Here is a 13818-nt window from a genome sequence, read left to right as displayed (position 1 = left end):
GTCAAGAGCTCACAATAGTTCATGGCGTGGAGCCAGCTTCTAGCACTCGAGTCTGTAACAAGCAGCTTTGTTTACAATACATTCACATGACATAGGTACTCACAGGACTCATCCGAAGAGATCTTGGGGAAAGTGTCACACTCTGGGTCCAGGATAACTGAGACTTGAAGTTGCTGCAACTCCACTCCAACACGAAGATCAGCAGAGCCATGATGCCACTTGTAGAAACCAAAAATATAGTCATAATATCTGCGTGAGAGAGAAATGCAAACAAAATTTTAAAGCACTGTAGCCAAGTTTTAAATACATATGTGGTAGCAGATGCTGTCGTTGACTCCTCAAATCCCTGCTACCCCATATCAGTCCAACTAGAGGCTCTCACCCCAAGCTGCACATTAGAATCACATGGAGGGCTTTTTGCAAACAAGTACTGATGTCCAGACCTTCAGAATCAGAATCAGAATCTCTGAGAGCATGATCCAGGCACAAAGATTTTAAAAGTCCCCCTGCCACAATCCCAAGTGACTCCTATGAAGTCCCCATTAAGAACCAATAATCAAACTAATAATCTTGGGTGTGCAAGTCAATTCTGACCAGTGATGGGGCAGGGGTGGGAGGACGGGGGGAGGATGCTTCCTCTCCTAAGTGAGCCACAAGAAGAAAACTTTCTCTGTACGCGATACCTAGACCAGTTGCAGCCACACCAAAGATGGCAGAGCAGAGGTGGGCAGAATATGGATTTCCTAATCATACTGTTGAGCCACTTAGCCAACTAGCCCTGAAATCCTGCCTGCTTTTATATTTCCATAATGCGTGAGATAATAGGTTTTCTTTTTGCTCAAGCCAGATTGAGTCAGGGTTCCTGTTACCTTCCAACAAAAGTATCTTAGCTAATACACAAACACCACAGAATTCTCACTAGGGCCTTGAAAATTTACCTTCTGCTGGTACCCGAATAGCAGAGGAAGAGGATATTAAATAAACATTTGAAGGTGCTAGAAGATAAAAGATCACACAGGCTTCAAAGCCTATGATATTTAATAGATTTTGATAAGCCAGAAGGTTGTGTATGCTACTTATATGTAAGACCATCTTGTGTTTTTCCAGGGAAGTAAGGAGAGCTGGGAGAGTTCTGATGAACTTGGAAGTGAGTGTATGGAAGTTAACCAGTGAGACAGTGGAACAGATGAAGGTGCTGAGGACCTTTTTCATAGGAAAACCTTGACAGATTCAAAAGGAAATTAAGGTCACTAAACTGTATACTTAAAAATGGTTAAGATAGTAATCTTATGTATATTTTACCACAAATTTTAAAAAAAATTTTTAAGGGAAATTCAAGCTGCCAGCAGCTTTGAGATTTGAGTTAGGTGCTGGCTTGTCCCAAATAAGGAAAATCTTGGCTCTGGATATTAAAACGCTAACAGAAAACTCAAAGGGTTCTGGCGCAGTGGTGTGCAAGGTATGTGGGTTAATTTAGCTTTTCAGGAACTGAGGGAGCAAAGCTATTTGTTCATTAAAAAAAATGAGTAACTAGCATGTGATAGATCTTGTTCTAGAAGCTGAGGAAGCAGCCATGTACCAAACAGACAGAACTCTGCCTGCAAAATGCATAGTGTTTCAAAGCAGGGTTTGAGATAGAAATTGGGCTCTTCAGGAGACAGGAGCTATGAGAATCTGAACAAACTTGTGTGTTCCCCACGGCCTAGAGCTTCTGGAACAACCCCATCATGCTTTTACCCTGAAGTAGATACTGCCCCTCCTGAGTTCCTAGAATGCTCACCTGAATGCTTTCAAGTCTTAGCCATAAGGGCTAATGTTTTATTTTTTTTAACATCTTTATTGGAGTATAATTGCTTTACAATGGTGTGTTAGTTTCTGCTTTATAACAAAGTGAATCAGCTATACATATACATATATCCCCATATAGGGCTAATGTTTTATAACCTTCTTCCTAACAATGCAGGGTATAATTAATAGCTGCTTCACACACATGGCACGAATTAGTTAGTCAATCCTCAGATAATTACCTGCACTGCCTTGAGATGCCAAGATTTGTTTTTAAACCATCTCACAGCTGATTCAAGTTCTGGTTATCTAACCATGGTTAACTTAAGTCATCCACGCTTTCTTGCCATACTCATATCACTTCAGCTTATTACCAAGTCCTTATTTTACTAGCAGAATGGCACAGAAGGAAAATCCAATTTTATGAACTGAGTCCCGAAGCAAATATGGTGTGTTTGTTTTTAAAAGATTTCCTAGTCATGATCTTCCATTAGATGGCCTGCAGGTACTTTTTCCTTCTCAATATCCCAAGGCAACCAACCACCCTGATTTTACTTCTTCACCCAGACTCTAGCCATTCTGACCTGTTAGCAGATTCAACACCAAAGGCTCATTGGAGTATGCATCTAAACTGAGGGTCACAATGTCCCTTTAATTGTACATAACCGAAGGAGAAGAAGTCATCTCTGCCATCAACTTCTTGAGCCTCTTCAGCCTAAGCCTAAGCCTAAGCTCCAGGCCTACCTGGGGCCAGCAGGTGTTATTAAACTAGTTTTGCATCTTTCCACCAGCTGCTTGGTGTCCTGCAGGCACAATTAAACTATAATGACCTCTAGGAACAGAGACCAAAATCTGAGGGAGAAAAGGGGTAGTACTGTCAGCACCAAATTACAATCCTTCGGGGCACTGAACACCTTCAGGACAGTCCTGCCCACACAGGTCGCAGAGTGGGCCTTACTGAAACATCTCCCCAAGTGCAATCTGTCTTGTACATGGTGCAGTTAGCAAAGCTAGCGTTGTGACGCTACACTGTAAATCAACCTTACATCAATTTAAAAAAGCAAAAAAAACCCAAAAAGCTAGCACTGTGGGCTCCCTCCTCACTACATAATTCATCCTGTGGCCAACGGGTTTACAGACATGAGGGCTGTGGAAATGTGAGGTGCTAGAGATCTAAACAAGAAGCTGGGAGAGCAAGCACATAAGTGTTTCCGGGAAACAAAAAGAGAAGCAGATACTGCAGCACAGCGACCATATCAAAGTAGTTGGGTGAAAATATTCAGCATTTTGCATGGAATAGAGATTTGGGAAGGGAAGGGGAGTTCTGGACAGTGCTCCAACCTACGGACTTTCTGCCTTCTGAATTGTAACCAGATTTGGGGTGGGGGAGAGATGGCCTATAAATGACAAGCAACTTTGGGGAACCCCTGGTCCCCAAGCTTTAAGCACTCATCTTCCTCTCAGAACTCCCTTCAAATAAACTGCCATTTCCCTCCCACTTCTCCGTCTACCCCATTCTCCCCTCCGAGGCGAACACGGCCACTGAGCAACCTACTCCTTCCACTCAGTATCCCGCACTCAAAGCAGGGTTCCAGAGCACCCAGGAAGTTCCTTAGGAGACAGGAGGGGAAGGGGAAGAGCTTGGGTTTCAGTTCGTGTTGGTTCGAGCCGGCTCTGCCATCTTCTAGACCTGTGACTTTGGTGGGGTCACTGGCCGACTCGGAGACTGTTTCCTCCCCTGTCAAATGGAGATCAGAGCGCCGGCGCGGCTAGATGGCTGTGCGGGTGGTAAGAAGCGCTCAGGTGTTCCTCCTCTCGCCCCCCCGCGCCTGCACTGCGTCCCAGGGTGGTCTGTCCCTCCCCGTCCCGGGGTCTCCGGGTCCCCTTCCCGCCCGGCCGGCCGTCGGGAGCACTCACCGCCGAAACGCCTCCTGCAGCAGTGAGCAGGAGGGGCCGGCCTTGGAAGTGGAGCTGTGGCCGAAGAAGAAGTTGTCGGGAGAGAGGTGCAGCACGCGCGGGGTGGTCTGCACGGAGAGAGGCATGGGCCAAAGACACAGGTCCGGCGAGGCGGCGGCGACGGCGGAGGCGCGCACTGCCTGCACCGCCAGCGCCGCCAGCAGCTCCAGCAGCCTGGGTAGCCTCGGCCACCCCAGCCCGCGATGCTCCATGGCTGCTCAGCTGCTCTCTTCCGCGGTCGGCCGGGTATGCCCGAGCCGCTGCCCCGGTACCTGACTTCTCTTCCCCGGCCGGGGAGGGGGGAGCGCGGAGCGCGCGCGAGTCACAGAGTCAGCTGACTGTGTGTTCCGCCCCGGCTCCGCCTCCAGAGCGACCACTGTCCCGCCCCGCCCCAGATGCCCTCCCCGCCCAGCCCAACCCCGGAGTCCGGAGCCGGGCGCTGGCTTCGTGCCTGCAGCGCTCGGGCTCTCCTTCCGGCCTCTGGACTTAGTGACAACGCACGCCACGAACACCTAACTTCCCTCACCCCTAACACCAGATAACCGGGTGGTTATTTGCCCCTCAGTCTGGACTTTTCTATAACTGCAGTAAAGCTTTAATTATTAAAGCCTCCCATCAGAACCCCTCAGGACAGAGTTTTGAACAGATGGGAGGTTAAAAGTTAGGCAGAAGATAGGGACTTCCCTGGTGGTCCAGTGGTTAAAACTCCCCTTTCCCAATGCAGGGGGCCCGGTTATATCCCTGGGGGAGAACTAGATCGCACAGCCGGCAACTAAGATGGCGCACGCCGCAACTAAGACCTGGCGCAGCCAAATAAATAAATAAATACTAAAAAAAAAAAAGGTTAGGCCGAAGATATTCCGTGAGAGAATGTGCAATATTGAATCTTTCCACTTAGACATAATCTCTGAATTTATAAAGTTGTTTTATGCTTGTCGCCAAAGTCCCATAGTTTACTTTACCTGGGCTTTCTTATTTCTCGTTAGGCATGTTCCTAGACCTTACATTCCTTTGTTGCTGGTGTTAATATAATCCCACCTGACCCCTAGTTTCCCCCCAGAAATTAAAAAAGAATGAGGTAGACCTTTAGATATTGGCCTGGAAAGATCTTTCCACCTGCTGCTTGTACCACTGACCTCACCCCTACCTCAACCAGTGTGGAAACACAGCTAGCTGCCAAAGTCTTCCTTGTAAAAGGTAAACTAAGTCATGTCACTTCTTTACTCAATACATGTCAATGGCTTGTTTCCCATTGTCCCTAGCATAAAATTTATCTCCTACCCCTCCTTCTTACCCTCCTCCCACCATCCCCAATTTGTCATGGAATGTGAGATGTTATGATGGAGGAATCTGAACTGGGGGGAAATGAGAAATGTAATGACCGAAGGACTTGATTTGATGTGTGGAGATGAACCAGGGCCTGTCAGAGAACATCTCTTACGTGAGAAGAGATGGCACTAGCTACCCAGGGCAGGGTTTACTAGGAGGGCACTGCTGCCAGACCTGAATGTTAACCTGCCCTGCTCTCCACATGAAGAGGTCTAGAGAGAGGTGAGGAGTTTGTCTTCCAGGGAAGAGCCAAGTTCTTGGGAGTTAGGGACTAGCATTTGGTTTGTTCCCTGCCAGAGTCATCCAGTCTGGTCTGCAGCTTCGGAGGCTGAGAGATTCCAAGAGAACCACACACGAAATGCGAAGCTGACACTGAGTGAGGCTTCACTTCTCACTAGGACTTGCAGGCAGCTGGCACTCATGGAAATGCTCTGGGAAGTGTGGTGTGGTGTGTGGAGGACCAGAAAATTCAGCTAGGAGCCTTCAGAAGAGCGCTAAACAGGAGCTGCTTCCTTTTGTTGAAAATGTGCTGGTTAGAAGAAGGAACCATGGGCTGCCCTGGAGAACTGCCCCATCTGAGCAAGGGGGCAAGTACCTGAAATGGCCTACACAGGCATGGGGATGAGGGGAGACATGGTGACCCCTTTTGACACTTCATCATGTCATGGTACCAGAGTGTGTTGGGGTAGAGTGTATGGCCTGAGAACAAGCATCACATACATTGGGACAGCAGAAGGAACTCAGACAGGAACCTCCAGGAGAACAAACCACCTAGACCTCATCAGCCCCGAGTCCCAGCATGAGAAGAGAGGCAGGAGTAACCAGCAGCAAAGGAGGGGTTCCTTCCTGGTTTTACCAAGGTGCCAGACTCCACACGGGCAAGAAAATACTTTCCTAGTATCCACCAAGGAATTCTCCCATTCCAAAGAGACAGAATCTGAGAACCAGGAAGCAGCTCAGATATCCAGCTGTCCTCAACCTCACTATGCCTCAGGCTCACCTTGGAGCTTAGGAAAAACACTGATGCTGGAGTTCAGGACCAGATCTATTAATTAAGAATCAGCAGGTAGAAGGTGAGGGTGATTCTTTTTTTTTTTTTTTTTTCTTCTACAACTTTCTTGAGTATAATTGACATCCAATAGACTGCATATATTCAAAGTGTACAGTTTGGTAAGTTTTATGTATGTAACAGTGGAGCCATCACCACAATCAAGATAATGGACATATCCATCACCCCCGAAAGTTTCTTCCTGCCTTCCGCAGTCCCTGCCCCCTGCCCCTGCCCTCTCTACCCTCACCCCACTCCCACCTCACCTCCTGTCCAGACAACTGCTGATCTGCTTTTGTAACCAAAAATTAGTTTGCGTTCTCTAAAATTTTAAAGAAATAGAACCATACAGTATGTTCTCTTCTTTGGTCCTGTATTTTTACTCAGCATAATTTTTTAAAGATTCATACATGTTATAGTATTGTTACCAAACCAAATGTGGGTTCACTTGCCCTCACACAGTAAAGCCAATCTACTGACACTGGACTGTGGTGAAGGAAAGTGCAGCATTTATTGCAGGGCCCCAAGCAAGGAGTTCAGGACAGCTAGTGCTCAAAAAACCTGAGCTCCCCAAAGGGTTTCAGCAAAGCATTTTAAAAGGCAAACTGAGGGACGGTCGCAGGGTATGTTATCAACTCTTGCACAGTTCTCTGATTGGATGATGGTGAGGTAACAGGGCAATGTCACAGGGGTTAATATTATGAATCCTCAGGCTCCAGTAGGTCTAGGGGCTATGTGCTCATGGTCATTAAATAGTTAACATCTTCCATTTGGTGGGGGGTTTCATATCTGTAAAACAACTCAGGAAATATGCATCAGATACTGTTATCTAGGTAATTCAGAGAGGAGCTAAAGCAGAGGATATGAGGGGGAAGGGTCTGTCCTGGGAAGGCCCCATAGGGTCCTGCTCCATTTCAGTATTTCTCACAGCAGGAGGCTCCTGGGGGCTCAGAGAAGCTATCATTTTAAAAGCCCTTCTTGGGCTTCCCTGGTGGCACAATGGTTAAGAATCCACCTGCCAATGCAGGGGACACGGGTTCGAGCCCTGGTCCAGGAAGATCCCACATGCTGCGGAGCAACTAAGCCCTTGTGCCCAACTACTGAGCCTGCATTCTAGAGCCCACGAGCGACAACTACTGAAGCCCACGCACCTAGAGCCTGTGCTCCGCGACAATAGAAGCCACCACAATGAGAAGCCCGCGCACCACAACGAAGAGTAGCCCCCACTCACCACAACCAGAGAAAAGCCTGCACGCAGCAACGAAGACTCAATGCAGCCAAAAATAAACATAAATAAATTAATTAATAAAAAAAAAAATAAGCTCATGGGCAAGGATGTTAAAAAAAAAAAAAAGGATTAAAGACCTAAATGTAAGACCGGACACTATAAAACTCTTAGAGGAAAACATAGGCAGAACACTCTTGGACATAAATCACAGCAAGATCTTTTTTGACCCACCTACTAGAGTAATGGAAATAAAAACAAAATAACAAATGGGACCTAATGAAACTTAAAAGCTTTTGCACAGCAAAGGAAACCATAAACAAGACAAAAAGACAACCCTCAGAATGGGAGAAAATATTTGCAAATGAATCAACGGACAAAGGATTAATCTCCAAAATATACAAACAGCTCATGCAGCTCAATATCAAAAAAACAAACAACCCAATCCAAAAATGGGCAGAAGACCTAAATAGACATTTCTCCAAAGAAGGCATACAGATGGCCAAGAGGCACGTGAAAAGATGCTCAACATCACTAATTATTAGAGAAATGCAAATCAAAACTACAATGAGGTATCCTCACACTGGTTAGAATGGGCATCATCAGAAAATCTACAAACAATAAATGCTGGAGAGGGTGTGGAGAAAAGGGAACCCTCCTGCACTGTTGGTGGGAATGTAAACTGATACAGCCACTATGGAGAACAGTATGGAGGTTCCTTAAAAAACTAAAAATAGAACTACCATAAGACCCAGCAATCCCACTACTGGGCATATACCCAGAGAAAGCCATAATTCAAAAAGACACATGCACCCCAATGTTCATTGCAGCACTATTTACAATAGCCAGGATGTGGAAGCAACCTAGAGGTCCATCAACAGATGAATGGATCAAGAAGTTGTGGTACATATATACAATGGAATATTACTCAGCCATATAAAGGAATGAAATTGGGTCATTTGTAGAGATGTGGATGGACCTAGAGACTTATACAGAGCGAAGTGAGTCAGAAACAGAAAACCAAATATCGTATATTAATGCATATTTGTGGAATCTAGAAAAATGGTAGAGATGAACCAGTTTGCAATGCAGAAATAGAGACACAGATGTAGAGAACAAATGTATGGACACCAAGGGGGGAAAGGGGGGGTGGGGTGGGATGAACTGGGAGATTGGGATTAACATATATACACTAATATGTATCAAATAGATAACTAATGAGAACCTGCTGTATAGCACAGGGAACTCCACTTTGCTGTACAGTAGAAACTAACACAACATAGTAAAACAATACCCCAATTAAAAAAAAAAAAGATACACCAGTAAAAAGTAAAAACAAAAAAAAACAACAACAAAAAACAAACCAACAAAAACGACAAGCTGCTGGATGAGGCACACTGCTACAGGTCTTGGGATTTCCCTTCCCCCACCCCTGCACCTGTTCCCTATCTCCATCAGGTAACCCTGCCTGGGCTGGGTCCAGCCTCCGAATAGATCACAATCAAGGCATTTTATGGCTGAATATCAAAGAGCCAGCCTCCATCCCTTTGTGGAGCAACAGAACAAGTTGTCCATTCTCTGGGAGCCTTTGTCCCTTCCCAACCCACTCCTTATGGACTGTGGATGTCATATAACCTGAGATCATTTAGTTTAATATTATCCACTGTAAACGGTGTGATGCATGAGGGGCCAGTTAGCATTTGAGGCCCCCTAATCAGGAATCCACACTTCGGGGATAATTAGTGAGCCTCTAAAGCACCCTAATCAAGAATATACACTCCAGAATTATGGATTTGAATATTGTTTTTGAAATCTAACAATAGAGGGTTGGTTAACTAGTGGAAGTAATGACTGGAATGATTCCCCATTGAAATGCAGACTTGAAATCTGTGGCTGACTAGGAAGACTGTCATGGGCCCTACTGCCCTCACCCAAGCAAGTATGAGTGTAACAGGGAAGAGCCAATTTTGACTCATGTTGGATCTGTTTCTTTGACTTTAACCTTTGCTTTTGTTGCTTTTGTTATTATAATCATACATAATGGCCTGCCTCAGGGAACCCTGCCCACCTGTGAATGTCTGCAGAAAAGAAGAAATTAACACATCCCCTCCCTGAGGCAGGCCATGTGAGGAGATGTTTTGCAAGATAAATGGCCTTTTCACTTTACTTCCTCACCTCCTCCCCCTCTCTGTTCTATAAAAGAAACTGGCATCCAGACCCCATAAGATGGTTTTTTTGGAGAGGTTTGTCTGCCATCGTCTGGGTCTGCTGGCTTAAAGCCAAATAAAGTCATCCTATTCTTTGCCTCAACACCTTGTCTCCCGATTTATTGGCCTGTCATGTGGCAAGCAGTGTGAGCTTGGACTCCGTGACATGAGGGTCTGGCCAGCCCAGCCCAAGCCTTTGGAGCAGTACTTGACCCTCAGATGTTTGCTTGACTCTGCGCTCTTCCTCATCCCTGTGACCTCATCCCCTGACCCAACCAGTAAGTTGGCTAATCCTGCTCTAAAAAATATTGTTTCTCCTTGGAGTGAATCTCTCAAGCAAAGAGCTAGTTGGAATGCCTGAAGAGAGAGGGGACATTTCCCACACTCACAAGAAAGCACTATATGATCATTTTTATACCTGCTGGTTAATAAACACTGACATACTCAGCAGAATTTGGTCTCAGATTCCATTTCATTGCAATAAACAACCTGGTAGCAAAATTGTCAAGGAGAGGACGCACAGTCTCCACTCTCTCGAATGCCAGAGGTGACCAGCATTTACAAGAATACCAAAAACAACAACAAGTAAATTGCCCAATACTTACTTGCTCGTGAATGCTTTGGCTTCGGGCAATTTGCAACATGGCCCTTTTAGCCTGAAAACACACCTACAAGATGCCCTGAGATCTCCTACATCTGTATGTGAAGCAAAGACACAGAGTGACTGTGTCTGGCTGTGACTTCAGATGCAAAGCTAAAAAAGATTTTGCTCCCTGCTCAAATCCCTATTTTGATAGACATGTGGAGAGAATTGACCACAGTGAGATGCCTTCTAATTAGCTGCAATGACTGTGGCTGCCAGGACCAGCTCCACTGATGTCCCAAGGCTAGCGCTCTGCAGGTTCTGATTGTGTGGGGTGTTGGGGAGGGATGGCGGAGGCGAGGGCAGGGACACCCGGCTGCTGAAGGGCTGGGGGAAGCCACACCTGCTCCGGTGGAACCTGATCCTGTTGTCTTTATGAGGACAAGACTTCCAACTGGTCCAAGTGAGTATTTTGTTGCTGGTAGATAATGAGAACCAGGCCTCCAATCACAGCTAAACTGTCATAGCCAGCTTGACCTACTATTATGGAAATTGCTCCAATTATGTGCATCACATTTGCATGTGAAATGACAACTAAGTGCTGGCCTAAGAGGCAAATTTTGCAAATGAAGCTGGGTGTTAACAAAATAGGGTAGTTTGTCCTTTGTTGGGATTATTTGTCACCCAGTGAGACAGCAGCCCTCCTCAAGCATTGCCTTGTGGCCTCTCATAAATTACTTGTCCCTCAAATGCATCCTATGGCTTGCAGACGAACCCCTTGAAATAAATGGGCTTCAATAACCAGTTTCAACAATTGTCCTGTGTCCAAGTAATAAAACATCTGGAAAATTGGGCTAAATGGATAAAACAGTTCTCTGTAATAAGTATCTGGCGTCCTTGCAAATCTGTATAATGCATTTTTTTTTAAATGACCAGATGTGGTACTTTTGCGTTATGAAGAACAGAGGCATGTTTAGTCATGTTTTTTATTACCTTTAAATGCAAGGTATATTTTCATAGCTCCCTGGAGAAATGCTATCCCATTGATTGGGAATTGTTGATGTGTTGGTTTACAAACTTGAAAAGTAAGCGAATCGCTAAGAAAATTGCAGATATAATTTAAACCGTCATTAAACTGGACACTCACAGGGAACAGGCTTAAGAAGAAGAATTCAGTCTATAAATTTTACCTTCTCTTCTAGTGGATTTGTTCCATAGGGTCTTTGATCTTGCCGTCATTTATGTTCTTATCTATATTCTGTAATATTTACAGCTTTATGAAAAAAATGATTTCATCAAACTTGCTGTTCATTTCTTTCCAGTTTCTCATTAAGAAAGCTTATCTGGTAACCCACCTGTGTAGTCTCCATTTTATAGGCCGTTGTGGGGTTCCAACAAGATGTTTTTAACATGTGTGTGTGTAAGGGAGGAGGGAAACGAAGATATTTAGAGCACTGTCTACTGGGCTACTATTCCAAAGATCTCCTGTACACCACACCACCAAAGACACACACAGACAGAAACACACACACAAACTTATTTTAGACAGTTTGGAAAACACAGAAAAGTACAAGAAGACATTTTGCTGTACACCTGAAACTAACACAACATTGTAAATCAACTACACCTCAATTTAAAAAAATAATATTTTTTAAAAGGTACAAGAAGAAAACTAAAAAATCATCTGTAACCATATCCAGTTATCACCACAGTGTATATAGTTAGTATTTTTCATTTTATAAAATTACAATGATGCTCTATATACTGTTTTGTCACTTCAAATACCACAAACATTTTTCCTTGTATTAAATGTTCTTTTAAAATATGAGTCTTGATGGAAAGACCATTTTTATTGAACTAGTTTACTTGGGGACATTTAGAATTTTTAGAAATGTTCACTACTATAAACAGTCTATGATATTGTGGTTGCCAAGGAGGAGGAGGAGGGGGAGAGGGAGAGGGTTGGACCGGGAGTCTGGGGCTGGTAGATGCAAACTATTACATGTAAAATGGATAAACAGCAAGGTCCTAATGTACAGCACAGGGAACTATATTCAGTATCCTGTGATAAACCATCATGGAAAAGAATATGAAAAAAGAAGGTCTCAATGTGTATAACTGAGTCACTTTGCTGTACAGCAGATAGCCACAGCATTGTAAATCAACTATACTTCAATTTAAAAAAAAGTCTATGATAAATATCTTTATATAAAAATCTTTTCACAGATCTCTGATTCTTTCTTAGAAGTGGAATTGCTGGATCAAAGGGTATGAGCTTTTATTTTTAAGACTTTATTTAAGACATACTGTCCCAAGTGTTCTTCAGAAAGGGTGTAATGATGTATGTCATACACGCCCACTATGAGAACAAGGGTGTTCTACTTTCCATGCTTTCTGGGTCCTCCCATTAGTGACAGTTCCATAGTAAAGATATTAACCCTGTGTCTGCTGTTTAAGTTGCTACTATTTCCCTAGTTTGATATTTGCCTTTTAACTTGGATGGTGAGCTGGAAAATTTTTATTTGTTTTGCCAAGTCTTCTTCCCTCCCTCTCCCTTGTTTAGAAGTTTGAAACTTCTTTCCTCTGTCTCTTCCTTTCTGGAGGCTTCCTTGGCTTTTAAGCTTTCCCACCTTGAAATCAGAACCTAGATTTAGGCTTTTCTTAAATTTGTGCTTTTCTAGTTCTTTAATGGCTTCATTTTTATATGTAACACCAATCTATCCAGAACTAATGGGCATATTACATGAAGTAGGGAATAATTTATTCTTTTCTAAGTGGTTAACGGATTGTATCAGCACCACTGATTCAATATTCCATTTAAAAACAATCCATTCTTTAAAAATTAAAAGCAGAAGTTGTGTTTTTTCTCTATCTGGGTCTTTCTTAAATGTATTTGCTCTCACAGATAATTCACCGATATTTAATTTTTTCCTTAGTCAATCGCTCTGCCTGAAAATAGGATTTACCTATTTTTGCTGACTGCAAACCACAACTCTCTGCCTGACTTTGAAACCCTTGACTCCTAAGAGTTTTGTTTAGAAATGAATTCTTCTCAGTTTTGCTCCTAGCTTGCCCATTACATTTCACCATAATATATACATCTCTGTTGTGTAAGCATCTAAAGCCTTAAGCCTAAGAGAAGTCACACAGCACACAACTAGAAACAGGTCCTCTTTCCAGTTGAAGAGCCGACTCTAGGTCTGCAACAGATGCCCACGTGAGTCTGTGGGCTTCAGTTTACTCAATGATAAACGTGCAGAGACGCTACGAGCTTGAAGTGTGTGCTTTAAAGGAACTAATTTTTTTAAAAATATATTTATTTATTTTTGGCTGTTTTGGGTCTTCGTTGCGGTGCACAGGCTTCTCACTGTGGTGGCTTCTCTTGTTGCGGAGCATGGGCTCTAGGCGCGCAGGCTTCAGTAGTTGTGGCATGTGGGCTCAGTAGTTGTGGCTCACGGGCTCAGTAGTTGTGGCACATGGCCTTAGTTGCTCTGCAGCACGTGGGAATCTTCCCGGACCAGGGCTCGAACCCATGTCCCCTGAATTGGCAGGCAGATTCTTAACCACTGTGCCACCAGGGAAGTCCCAAAGTGTGTGCTTTAAAATGTACTTATCTTGCTAATATTTGCAAGTAGGTTTGAGGTATTAAAAAAAAAAACTGGTGGTGGTGGGAGGGGCAATTACT

The 13818-nt window shown here is 44.2% G+C and overlaps 1 protein-coding gene across 1 annotated transcript in view; it reads right to left on the bottom strand.

Annotated features, from left to right (window-relative positions):
* Window positions 1-4048, bottom strand: part of HEXB (hexosaminidase subunit beta) — a 41423-nt gene extending 37375 nt beyond the window's left edge. The window contains exons 1-2 of the mRNA XM_061189364.1: window positions 3703-4048; window positions 104-249 (exon numbers count right to left, since the gene is read on the bottom strand). Of these exons, the coding sequence (XP_061045347.1) occupies window positions 104-249; window positions 3703-3953 (397 nt within the window). The 5' untranslated portion in view covers window positions 3954-4048. The remainder of the gene's footprint in view (window positions 1-103; window positions 250-3702) is intronic.
* Between the last annotated feature and the right edge of the window lie 9770 nt (window positions 4049-13818).

Source organism: Eubalaena glacialis, chromosome 4, assembly GCF_028564815.1.
Source record: "Eubalaena glacialis isolate mEubGla1 chromosome 4, mEubGla1.1.hap2.+ XY, whole genome shotgun sequence".
NCBI lineage: Eukaryota > Metazoa > Chordata > Mammalia > Artiodactyla > Balaenidae > Eubalaena > Eubalaena glacialis.
The sequence above is the reverse complement of the archived record's forward strand: the minus strand, read 5'-3'. Positions and strand labels throughout refer to the sequence as shown.